The sequence below is a fragment of the Grammomys surdaster genome, unplaced genomic scaffold, assembly GCF_004785775.1.
Source record: "Grammomys surdaster isolate TR1022 unplaced genomic scaffold, NIH_TR_1.0 126391, whole genome shotgun sequence".
In the NCBI taxonomy this organism is placed as follows: domain Eukaryota; kingdom Metazoa; phylum Chordata; class Mammalia; order Rodentia; family Muridae; genus Grammomys; species Grammomys surdaster.
In genome coordinates, this window is record NW_021621185.1 from 12,037,358 (window position 1) to 12,051,404 (window position 14,047).

The 14,047-nt window shown below is 34.3% G+C and overlaps 1 protein-coding gene across 2 annotated transcripts in view; it reads left to right on the top strand.

Annotated features, from left to right (window-relative positions):
- Positions 1 to 14,047, top strand: part of Edil3 (EGF like repeats and discoidin domains 3) — a 440,392-nt gene that overhangs the window by 317,704 nt on the left and 108,641 nt on the right. For both annotated transcript variants that reach the window (XM_028760126.1, XM_028760127.1), the window contains 3 exons: positions 4,170 to 4,325; positions 5,890 to 6,034; positions 10,317 to 10,501. In XM_028760126.1, coding sequence (XP_028615959.1) covers positions 4,170 to 4,325; positions 5,890 to 6,034; positions 10,317 to 10,501 — 486 coding nt within the window. The remainder of the gene's footprint in view (positions 1 to 4,169; positions 4,326 to 5,889; positions 6,035 to 10,316; positions 10,502 to 14,047) is intronic.

The window sequence follows — 14,047 nt, forward strand, 5'->3', positions numbered from 1 at the left end:
AGATATAGATATAGATATAGATATAGATATAGATATAGATATAGATACAGATACTGAAATCTGAAAATTATCAAATACACTAAAGATTTCCCATAGTACTTCTCTTAGGGCTTTACTCTTGCTGGGAAGTGTGTGGTGTGTGTGTGTGTGTGTGTGTGTGTGTGTGTGTGTGTTTCAGAGTATGATTAATCTCAGTTATTTTTCAGCAATTTCTTGAAATAGAATGTTAGAAGCAAATCACAAAGAAAGAGAATACTATTCTAGCCAAACTTTCTGAACAAGGCAGACTTTTCTCTTGACTAAGTGTATATGCTCTGGTAAGGTAAACACATACTGAGACAAAAAGTACCATTGTGTTTTATTTTAACTTAGGTGTTGGCTGTGTCTTTTCCCCGTTGTTTGGAGTCTGACCACACTTACTTTTATTTAGCTGGATAGTCTGAAAAAATGCTTTGTGCACAGGAAATAGAGGAAGAAGATCAAGGCTTTAAGTAGTAAAGGATCATTGTTCCAGGTTATCACAATCTTAGAATTCAGTAAGGGCCTTTGTATAAACAAAGATTTTACTGGGTGGGGAGGATTAAAACATTTGCATAACCCTGTTACAGGATGGAGAGAGAGTGAAAAAATATTTCAATTTCTTCTCCTAAACACAAGTTTTAGAATATTTGATAGAAAAAAGCTGTTATTTGGTATTTCTTATAAGAACATCTTCAGTATTGGATGTAGCTTAGAAGCCCAGAAGCCCATTTGAATTGCTATCTTTTCAAAAACTATTTTAGATTTCCCCTCTGCATACCATATTGAAACTCATGATCATATTTATACAAATACATACATAAACATGCATACATACACACAAACACACACATACAGATACACATAAATATATACACACAGATGCTAACATACATTTTTAAATAGAAAGATACGTAGTGTGCATACATACATTCCCACAAATATGCACACATGCACACATGCACATATAAACACACATATACATCATACACAATCATATTAACACACATGTATGCTATGCCCTTAATAATTATAGCCCTAAGTGTCTTAGTGATGAAAAATTCTCAAAGTCATTTACAAAAGTAGTTTGGTGTGGGTATTATGAATTTTAATTCATAAGAATAGTCTCCCTGAGAACTAAATACCAGTGGAATGCTTTTAACTTAACATCCCCCTGCTAAACAAAACTCAAAAATCGAACCAAATATCAAATATTTTTAAAGATTTCTAGGTGGCTATTTTTTCATGTGTATATTGTATAATGTTTATGTATCAAAATTCTATTAAACTCCCCTAAACAGTTCACAAAATTAAGTTTCAATACTTAGACAAGTTGAACATTACATAGGTAGGAAGCAACACAGTAGGTGTGAATAGCCAGTTCTTTCTGTTGCTGCCTGGCCCCTGCATGGGATCTCTTCATGCAAAGCTGCATGAATGTTCCTATTCACATTCATTAAGGGACACAATGTGCTCCAAATACCTCCAAAGTATGTTGGTCTTTTATGGTCACACAGCAAATTTACTATTCTGAGTAGAAATATCATTTTTGTAATCACTTATATAAATGAAAATATATTTTTGAATATAAGGACCCACAGAAAAAACTATCCAGTGTGATTTTCAAAAGTTAACACAGTGTTCACTGTGGTCTACACGGTGGGATAATCTAAGAATAGGTTGCCTGGCAGGAGTCAAACATAGAAAGATTTAATGGGATGAACTTGGTCTGTTTGCAGCAGGTATTTAAAGTGGGAATGCCTCTAAAATCATGGCTTAGTCTCCCTCCAAGATTAACTTTATTTTTTATATTTTACAACAACTTAGATTCCTAGTTTTAAATTTGAGTTCCCTATTAAAATGATATTCTCACTCCATTGTATTGAATTTCAATTTTCCAAGCATAATAATTCCAGGTACATAATTATCAGTATTCTAGATCCCAATAAAATCCTAGAACCTATACAACAAACATAACTTTTAAAATTTTTGTTTTCTTTATTATTTAATGAAAACATTACTGATATTTCATTGTAAACTTTTACTTAATGAGGACAATTCAAGTGAGATGATGTTTTACTAACTGGAGTTTTACATTCTTAGAATATGTACTTAGATCTTGTTATATACTGGAGAAAATATGAACCTTTTAAAACAACTTCTAATAATCTGGAGAAAAACTATTTCAGATTTCTATTGTATAATTTTGTACAATTTTCTCATTTAAGCTTTAGGAAATTGCTGTATATCTCATCAGCCAAATTTCTAGCTGAGATACTGTAGCTGTCTACAAGAGCCATAAACTAGATAATTGAAATGAGATAAAACATAATTGAGAAAGGAATTCTCTGCAGTGTGGAATGTGGTTCTATAAAAGGTTGGCTTCCAAAATGGGAGGAGACATAATTCAAAGTGTCCACTGTTTCTGTTGCTTGTATGGAGAAGGTTCAGGCTCAGAAAACTCCCTAGAGTAAACAAGAAGAGGAAAAAATTTCACAGGCAAATAGGTTGCATAGCAACTTGCAGATTTACTTAACATAATGAAAGGGTCTATCAGGGGTTACCTAGTATACAGTACACAGTAAAAGCACCGCATTCAACCATCAGAGGACTGAAACAAATGCAAATAAATACTAAAGGTAGTGAGGAAAACTTAACATTTGAGGAGTGTGTTCACTTTCTGAGGCTCTGAACAAGAATGGATTTAAGAATACATTCAAACCATTAATCATTTTGATGTCTGACCACAACATGAGAAATACATAGTTGAATGTAAGGGTCGATACACACAGCGTTGTTGAAGAAACATGGGACCATTGACAGTTTCATGACAAAAATATTGTATAGAAGCCAACCTGAGTTAGTGACTATAGGTTTCAGAACACAAGTCTCCTTGATTATCTGAAAATAAGCAATGTTAAACTTCACTGAAACATGGGATGGCCTGCTAAGCACATGGAGGGGTAGGAACTATCCCTTCTCTATATCTATCTATCTCTATCTATCTATCTATCTATCTATCTATCTATCTATCCATATCAGTCTTTCTTGATACAAGAATAAGACTGAGCTTTACAGAAGAATTGTTTGATATAGTGCCTCTGGTGCTTTCTTTCACAACCACTATTATTTAAATGCTAATCTCAAAGGCTTATCAGATCATAGAAAAGCCTATTCACAGGCATCTGGGACTTTGATGACTTTTCTCAGGATTAATGTTGCTGAATGAGTAACTAATGCAAATGTGAGAGACCTTTAAATTACCTTTATTTGTAGTAGTGGAGAGACTAACAATTTACAGCAATTTATCTAAAAATGGTAATTTTCTGTTTAATGTACATGTGTACATATAATGAAAGCACTAAGAGAAAATGAAAGTTTGGTGTTTATTCTGTAAACTGAATCAAGCATGTTTCCATCCTATGGTAAAATTAATTATTGTAAAATAAGAGTCAAAAGGTGTTTTACATTTAAATAACAGAATCATATTTTTTAAATGTAGCTATTTATGATTCCTACAGCAAACATTGATTTACAATGAGAATGACATATCCATTAGAAAGTTGCCATGTGAGAAACTGAAGAGAAAAGCAACTGTTAGTTTAAGCCCCAAAGCTCCCCCATCCCATGACCCTTTGCCCACCACAGCAGAGATGAAAAGAGAAAGAGCCAGAGAGCACAGATGCTTGGAGTCATTCCAGTGGGCTCACTGCTATGCTTACTTTCAGTGGAAACTCTGTCCTTAGTCAGTGAGATACACTAACAGTCAGTCACATTGCCATCAGAATTTCACAGTGATAACAGGATTAATTTAAATGAAAGAGTGTTTCCATCATTGAGTTAATGAAGGAACCTTATATAATATGGCCAAACAAAGACTTTCTGTCCTTATGTCCTTTTTAGCACAAAGGGGTGTGCTAAAAAAGCAATAATGTTTTCATTTGTGATCACAGGAAGATATTTTGAATTTAAAGTTAATATATCACTGTTTAATATATTTGCATGAAAAAATACTGAATATTCATTAACATTTCATATTAGTTAAATCTATGAATGTAAGTAAAGTGTGCTGTTGACAGCATTGATATTGCCCATATTGAAACCCTGACAGCAACGAGAGAGGTTTTCATTGATTATATTTGTCTCCTCAGATAAATTTACAAAGAAAAATGAGAGTAACTGGTGTTATTACTCAAGGAGCAAAAAGGATTGGAAGCCCAGAATACATAAAATCCTACAAAATTGCCTACAGCAACGACGGGAAGACCTGGGCAATGTACAAAGTAAAAGGCACCAACGAAGACATGGTAAGACTAACTCACTCTATGGAATGTAACTAAGATTTCACAATGACCATGTAATCAAGTGACACTTGAGCCTTCTGCTAGAGGCTTATGTTCAAATACATTTCTGCAGCTTTTGGGATTTAATTGGGTAAAAGGGAGCAGGGCTTCACAAAGCTAGACATACCTAACAGCTGCCACTTAAAACTTTTCTCAGATTTTAACTAGTGTTCCTACAAATACTTTTCAAAAGTTAGCAGAGTGTTGTACATAGCAGTTAAGCTACCTTAAGGACAATCACCTTCCCAATTTATTCTCCTTGATTTTACAGATAGCTTTTCCACAATCAAATAAATTATTGTGCAAACAAGAATATCAAGTATTAGAAACAATGGAAATCTGTATATATTTTGCATTGGAAATGTTACTGAAAAGAATAAAATGCTGTGGAAAAAAGAAGCTATACATCTAATATCTTCTTTTCCTTTGGTGTTCAGAATTTTAAACTAATTCAATTTGTAGTAACACTTGAAAGTCTGATTAAGATGCATAGAAGGAATGGCTCTACCTGAAAAGTTTATTCATTTCCAAGTGAACAGACTCAAGTTGAAGAATTTAGGGTGCTAATTTTTAAGAGACAAATGATAGATAGACAGATGGGCAGACAGAAAAGACAACTGATAAATAGGTTGGCAGATAGATGATAGACAAACACACAGATGGACGATAGATAGACAGATGATAGATAGATAGATATAGATATGGAAAGTCAGAGACAGAAAGAATGACTTCCTTTGTTTCCACAGTTCTGGCATTTAAAGTGGTAAGTAAGGGGCTAGAGAGATGGCTCAGCAAATATGAGCATTTAATGTTCTTGTAGAGGACTTGGGTGAGATACCTAGCACCTACACTATGGCTTATAAGAATCTAGTTAACTACAATTTCAATGTATCTGATGTCTTTGTCTAACGTTGGTAGGTACTAGGCACACACTTGGTGTCCATACATACATGTATGGAAAACACACGTACAAATAAAATAAATCAATCTTTTCTTTAGACAAGGGACCTAGTACATAACATTGTACAATTTTAATTTTAATTCAGACTTCATATGTGGCTGTTGTTGTTGTTGCTGCTGCTGCTGCTGCTACTGTTGTTATTTTTGACTGCTGATGGCAAGGAACTTCCTAAATTCTCAATAATATCTTAATATAATCTTTTAACATTGTTTTGAGTGAAGCATAGAATACATATATGAAAATGATTATGGAATCTATTGCATATATATATATATATATATATATGTATGTATGCAAACATGCACTCACCCATCTGTGCACATCCCATCTGTGCACATGCATGTGTGTACACAGATACACATACATACACCTTTAACAAATAAATGTACACTCATATGAATAGCAGGTGAATAGCAGGGTCTCACTCTGTAGCATAGGCTGACTTTGAATTCATATTAATCCTCCTGTTTCCGAAATATCCTCCTATCTCAGCTTCTTTAATACTATTATTCAGACATGAGCCACCATGCTCAACTTTTAAAATCCTGTATATATCTTTGTACACAGGTCTTCCGTGGAAATGTTGATAACAACACACCTTATGCTAATTCTTTCACACCCCCAATCAAAGCTCAGTATGTAAGACTCTACCCCCAAATTTGTCGAAGGCACTGTACTTTAAGAATGGAACTTCTTGGCTGTGAGCTCTCGGGTAAGTTAACTGTTTTCTGTGATGGAACTGCATTTAACGAGAACAAAACATTTCTGTATGCGGTCAGCTACTAATCTAGGTTTTCAGCACTTATACAAGTTTATTTCTTTTACAGAATAGTAAGGCATGGTTCAGAGAGGAGAAGAATGCTGTTTATGTGTCAAATAAATTTGTAAAGCACCCTACAGAAATAGTATAACATCAAGTATATCCCTGTGTAATAAAATAGAATACAGGGAAATCTCATGAGAAACTGTTGTCAAAAGATACACTCAATTGGTTTTGGTTGTATATATGATTTATGTTTGGTAATGGAAATTCAATTTAAAAATACAGTCTGCTTGACCTCATAAATTGTGCAAATTTAGGCTGCAAGTTTCAAAGAAAGAAAGTTTTATCTTTAAACTAGGTGCTTTCTTTTTAGATGTTATGAAATATGTAAATTTATCATCCCACTCTAGGGGACAATACATCAACACCAAGAACTCTACTATAAATTCATTTTGAACATTCTCAGCTAGCAACCTGCTTATTATATGTCACGGTTATCAAGCTCAAGGATAATCTATCAAACACCATAGAGTTAAATAACTCTCCTCCAGGATCATCAGAACAAAATACAAATATGAAAACTTTATGTCTGAATACCATTTTATTTTTCTAAATATATTTTGAACTAAATAGAAAAACCATTTCTGCATATTCAACTCAATTATGTTTTAGTGGACAGTTATTGTACTTCAGGCATTTAAAAACTTACCTATCTTTGCCACAGTGGCAAAAGATGTCTTTTGATCAAATAACTGTGAATAAATTAGAATGTTCACTTATATCACAGTTTAGCATAAGCCTCCAAATACAGAGAAAACACCTTACAAATTTGAAAGAACACGCTAGTTTAAAACATTTAGTTCTTAAAAAAAAAATAGTTCTTTGAAACTGCCATACATATGTTTATCTCGTTACTTTCTCCCCCATATTATCTTAAATCTTCTGTTCCCCACGAATCCACAATCTCCCTACCTGTCCCTCACTAGAATCTTTTCCCTGGAAAGAGAAAACTCTGAGTATCTTCTTCAAGGGTTAAACTTCATACTTGATATCTGTCTGCCTTCTTATATTGATTTGTGTTTCGGAAAAAGAAAGCAATTTTAAGCAAATAAAATATGGTATTAAAATACCAGTCTTTATGTGCATTGAAAGAATTCAGAGTAAATATTCCATATCAGCGAAACTATCTTAAGTATCATGTGTATATATTCTACATTGCTGGTGTTTATGAAGGAATGATTTCACTTTTATTAATTTATCTTTGCAGAGAGATTGTTCTAAATTATTTAGACCAGATTATTGACTGTCAGTAAGTGTTAGCAGAATTATTGCCACAGAGAGTTTGTATTGCATGTCACCGTATCACCAGAGGCCATTGTCATCCCTAAGCCATTCATCATAAAGCAATCACAAGGAAGCCACTGTCTGATGAGGTTTGCAGTAAGCCCTGTGGGGTTTTTGTTGTTTAACATCACCTTCCCCAATTCATCAGTCCTTTGATTCATGGGGATCAGCTCCTCATACATGACACCATTACACCCTTAAGGTGTAAATATATTTTGCTTTCAAGCTTGACAAGAAGTTACACCTGACACTTTACAGGCTTTATTTTCTCGAAAGGAAGTGGTGCTCCATCTCCCAGCCCCACAAATTGATTTTAAACTTGGGTGCAGAGAACAATCTATCTTGCTGACTGTTCTTAAAAAGGAGAATTTCACCATACATGTAATCAATGCTAATGTTAATACTTTACAACCATGTGCATGCAAATACATACACACACACACACACACAAATGTTTATACTGGTAAAAGAGTTAATTAATTTGTATTCTCAAAAATCATATGCATGAGACAGAAAATTTGTGAGATATTAAGTCCATTGTTAAATAGTTTAGCTGTGATTCTTGGAAATAAGCATTGACATATTTTATTAAATTCTAAGATATTTCTTAAGGGTGTGAAATACTGGAAGCCCAAGACCACCTAACATTTCAGCAGTCTTAGATCTTTTACCTTGCCTAGGAGCAGCTAATCTTACTCAGACACTTGAAAGAAACATCTTTTACACTGTCAGAAAAATATCTTGCTACATTTGGAAGAAGATAGATAATGATTATAATTAGAGGAATAAAAATCATTATCCCATTCTTCTAATTAATAATTACTTAGCACTTTTTCTTAGCTGTGTATTGGACATCAAAATAGATATGAAGTAAATTGTGTGATTAAAAAGAAATAGTCAAATACATTGAATATTTTCATATAGTTAATCATAAAGAAATAAAAATAGCTATATTTTTATTGTACATCTTCTGCAAGCTAACCAAAAATTTTACAAAGATATGTCTACAGCAGGATCTGAGGACAGGGTCTAAATAGGAGAATTCAGAAGTTTTTTATTCAGACAGTTCATATTACCTTGGAACTGTCTGAATACAACTATCATGCCATTATGGCTATTAGCACTTTTTAGAATTCTGAATCTCTGTTAGGGAAATGTATTTTTCTGTCAGAATTTGCATTTTAGTTTTAGACCTTCATTACCAGTGTGTTTAGGATGTAGGTCCCTTTGAGATGATTTGACTAAGAAAACATCTTTCCATGACACTTCTCGTCACACAGTGGAAATAAAGACAGAGAGAGGTACAGACCAAGCAGAGCAGCCACAAGAAGGAGAAAACTGAATCAGATTGACTTGGGGAGACAGTAATTAGATAAAGTTGATTACTATAGAGAAGAGTGCTTTGCTTTCCCTTAAAGCCAACACGCAAAGTAATATATGTTGAATAGCAGTGCCAGTTGCACCAGGCTATTCATCAGTCACTGATATAGTGACACTTGGAGACTTAGCATTTGTTTCTGCTAGAATGGGTTTTATAAAGGGCTAACTTTTACTGAATGTTGATTTTCCCACTAATATTTCTAAATACTTGGCAATTTGTCAACTAATTTTCTAATATACCTGTCCAAGGTAGCTTCTACTGTTATCGTCATTTTGAACACCGAAACATAAATTAAATATACACTAGGTATAAGACCACACATCCAGTGAAGGAAAGACCAGTAGGTTATGCAAAGAAGGATTGGGGCTGGATAAGTTCTAATTCCTTGGCAAAAATGTAACAGTTTTTAAAAGAAAGAATGGTTCACTTGATAAAGTAATGAAAGGCTCATGTCTCCTAGACAAACCTGGTAAGATTTTAGCATACTCACACATGGACAGTACATTTTCAATGCCACAAAAACCCAAATTTCATAACAGAATAAATTGGAAACACACGTGGTAAACTTGATAACCTTCCAAATATATAGAAGTACTCAGTGTTATTCACCATTAATATAAGAGTTTATGAAAAATAATGGTTTTATAAGACATATGTAAATATAAATAGGTATATTTGTAACAATAAAATACACACACACAAACACACATATACACATTCCTTTTATCTTACTCATTTTTTTTTATATTCCATTTCCACACGTGTACAATGTCTGGCACATGGTAAATACTGAATAAATAATCCCTCTCTCTCTTCTGAAAGAAGCCATATTTACGCTAGAGTAATCAGTGATATAAATTAGTTTGAGGATTTCAGCACATACTTTTCTTTCCACCACTTAAAGGCTAAGTAAGGGTTGCTAGAGGAAAGGCCAGCCTGACTACAGTGTGAAACACTGTCTCTAAACCATAAGAGTAGTGTTTATTTCTTAGACAAAAAAATGCTGTCCAGTTTAGAATATGAGTGTGGAGCAATTTACAAAAATGATTCTGTACTCGGGGAATTTCCATTGGCGATATTATGAAAACAAAGAAAAGACAAACAAATATACTTTATGAGAAAATGCCCCATTCTCGAAGACACAATAAAATTGTTGAAAACTGAGGAACAGTCTTGAGGCTTCCAGTAATGAGACAGGAGAGAGCATTTCAGCAATGTTTTCATTTTGCAAAATCATCTATCACAGAAAAGTAGTCTGAATTGTCTGTATTGTTTTCAATTTTTCCAAAATATATTCAGATGAAATAACTTGAATTGGCTATCTTGTTTTTCTATTTTATTCTAGATTTATTTCTGATTATAGCTCTGTTTTTGAATTTAGATGTTCTCTCTTTGGGAGAATGAATAGCATTATGTTCCATCTTCTCTTGCCAATCTGAAATGAAAAGGAAAAAAGTTCCAGGATGATCAATTGTTTTCTTCATAGAGTTCTTCTTTTTCTACCAGGCTGTTCAGAACCTTTGGGGATGAAATCAGGGCATATACAAGACTATCAGATCACTGCCTCCAGCGTCTTCAGAACACTCAACATGGACATGTTTACTTGGGAACCAAGGAAAGCCAGGCTGGACAAGCAAGGCAAAGTAAATGCCTGGACTTCCGGCCATAACGATCAGTCACAATGGTTACAGGTAATAAATAGTCTGAGACTGTTTCTTGTGTCATAAATGATTTCTGAGTGGCTAACTCAGAAATCATGTCAGAATCATTATTGAATGTCAGAATCATTATTTTTGACTGTTTTAAATATGCTTTCATATTTGACTTTGCCAAACTAGGAAAACAGAAATTTCATATGAAATCATTTCTCTGGCCTATGTCCACTCAGCACTGACTTATAGATAGAGGCTGTGGGCAAGTTGGTTGAGTAAATTGTACCAGATCACCCTGAACATGCTAGATATAATTTGAGACAATCTATTTTCTGTGTTTTATCTGTTCTGATGGTTTGTATTATATTTGATTTTGAAAATTAACATCAGAATCCAAAGACATTGAAATCATGCCGCTGACCTGCAGGGAGTCTCATGATATCATGACTCATGACAAAGTGTCTCTTTACCTGTAGTTGCTAAGCAATGTGATAATTTGATCACCCAGTCATACAATTAGCTTATAAAGAAAATGTAAATTCTGCAATTTGTTTACAACTTGCAATTAAATAAGGTTACATCTAATTCCTTTTAAAGCAGACCTCTTGAAATGTCTTTATTCGTGTGATACCTTTATATGCACACATAGTCTTGTTAATGTGTCTTGTGGTGACAGAAACACAACGGCTGAATTTCATCAAGGGGTTTCCTTGATGCACATGTACTCCATGTTGATTTCATGCTTGATCAATGAGCTTAGAAACTTGTGTGTGATAAGCCATGGTAGGTCTATAAGCCACTACCACAACAAAAAAACACTCTTAAACAACAACTTACCAAGTGATATTTGCTCTTACTAAAGTCACCTGAAATTTCTAATACTCATTTTCAGTTTTCTCATTGGGTCTTGGAGTATCATATTTCGACCATTAGAAATGGTCAATTTTTTCTTTAGTTGCCTTAAATTTTACTTGAACTATTATTTAGGTTACAAACATTTTAAGTATCTATATGTGAGGTCCTCTTATTATTTTTATTTTAAATCAGGGGTGTGTTTTCTGCTTTTACTTTGTCATTCACACTTCTGGTCTCATCTTGCCAATAGCAGTACATTTAATCACTTATGTAACTAGTGATTATATGTGATGTACTCCCGAAGCCTCTCCTATACTCAAGCGTAGGCACGCTTCAGGCTCTGCAGACGTCACTTGTTTCTTAAAGCTCATCTTTAAATTCAAAATGTGACAGCAAACTTCATTTTCTTCTTTCCTGAGATTGTTAAATGTTTCTTGCTGTCACGGCCCCTCATTTACTGGTTCTCCTCTCACTAATGTCTCTCTTATCCATGCCAAGGCCTTGGATTTACTGGCTTACCAATGACTGGCAATTTTAGCTACTGAAATGGAGACAATATCATCTTGAAATTAGAACCATTTTTCAAATTCTACTGTCACTTTCTGATCTAAGGCGCTCCTATTTCTTGGGTTCCTCTTAAAGCTCATTAACCACAGTCTTAGTTTCTATCTTATGCTTTTTAAAAAAATCCAAATTTTTAATCATAATATGTGAGTATGTGAGTTGGACCATGTTTATATATGCATGCTAAAATGCAAATACAGTTTTTCCCTCTTGCTAGAAAAATTTCAATTGCTTTCTCTAGGCCTAAGAATAAAATACAGATTTCTAATACAGCCTAAAATTTTTCCCCAGGTTGTCCTCATTCATCTTTTACCATACTCATTTTAATTTCCTCAAGTTCCTCAAACCTAACACCATCTGGCTCTCCCTGTTCTGTTATAAATTTATTCTTCCCAAAGATAAGGAGAACACAAAATCATCAGCCTTCTGACACCAGATCCTTCAGCTCAACTATGCATCTTGCTTATTGTAGAGAGGCTTCTCTGTTGGCTATGCAGTACTTGTATCTGATCTAGGATCTCCCTATGTACATTAGTCTCACATTATCATGAGTGAAACCATGGATGCCACTAAGTCTATATCTGTATCTGTATCTCTATCTGTATCTCTGTCTGTATCTATCTGTATCTGTATCTCTACCTCTATCTCTATATGTATCCATCTGTATCTGTATCTGTATCTCCATCTCCATCTCCATCTCTATCTCTATCACTATATCTTCCAATATGCTTTTCAGTACTGTCAATTAGTAAAAGAACTAAATCTGACCTGTCTTTGTTTTGTGCTTTGGTGCCTCCTTTTCATCATTCTTGTATTTGGGTAAAACCTGGGAGAAAAATAAAGCTTACTTGAAAAAACAATTTCAACATAGTAACAAGTAATATAATCAACATGAGTAACGACTAATAAGCAGGTAGCTCATATAAAATAGATACACTGAACAAGGACATGACTCATGTTGAGCAAATATATGTCAGCTCAAAAGCCCACGGCAACACTCAATGAGGATCGCTACTTAAGAGCCAAGAAGTATTTATTTCTGGAATTTCTACTTAATACTTTAATATTGGATTGGTTATACATGACTGGAACATGAGGAAGGAAAAGCCATAGAAGATAAGACTGCGGCTTTACTGTGATTTCAGCAATACCCTTGCTGTAGTAATATCAAGCAGTTTTGACGTTTTAATCCCGTGCTAGATTGTTAGCTTCAGAATGTCTGGTGTATTGCAATGACTCTCTGTTTGCTTTCTCAGCATGTAATCCAATACCTAACCAAATACAATAATTGATACTGACATGTAGAAGATATGATATAATGCCTTGTTACATGCAAATAATAATTTCCAGAGAAATCCAAGCAATGCATTTTGCTCTGCATAGTTTATATTTGATCCTCAGTATAAAAACCTCATGAAGGCTGGACACCCCAGGGGGTGGGAATTTTGAGGGTGGGGAGGTGGGAGTGCGGGGGTAGATAGAGGTTACATCCACAGAGAAGAAGGAGGAGGGGTGAGGGGATAGGGGGTTCCTGGGTGGGTGGGGGATGGGGTAAGGGGACAACATATGAAATGTAAATAAAACATCCAATAAAAAAATGTAAAAAATTATGCAAAAAAAGAAAGAAAAGAGTGTCTCTGATACCCTGAGAATCAGGATAGAGAACTAGGTATGCTGGAGGAGGAGGAACATGGAGGATGCTGATTTGCTCCTGTGGCTTATGCCAGGGACCCAGGTCTAGTTCTCATGTAGCTACCAGTGCCTTTATGGTTGTGACTGTGGGTTCTGTGAGCCTCCCAGTATTATTCTTTAATTTCATTTCTGAAACCAGGCTCACCAACCAGAATGAACATTTTAATCCAACAGGACCAGAAGACCTGTCTCCCTTTGAATGTACAGCACCTGGTTCTCTTGAAATATAGCACTTGACATCCAGTACAGGGCATGGGACAAGAGAATAGTGGATATCAGTTCTTCAGAAATTGAAAAAAATATATACACAAAATAAAAAAAATAAAGCCAGCTGTTATATATTTTAAAATCATTATTCTAGGTATAAGGCATATTATGTAAGAATTTTGCCACTGAATAACAGCTACATATCTAAAAATTAGTAGTAATATATATATATATATATATATATATATATATATATATATATATATA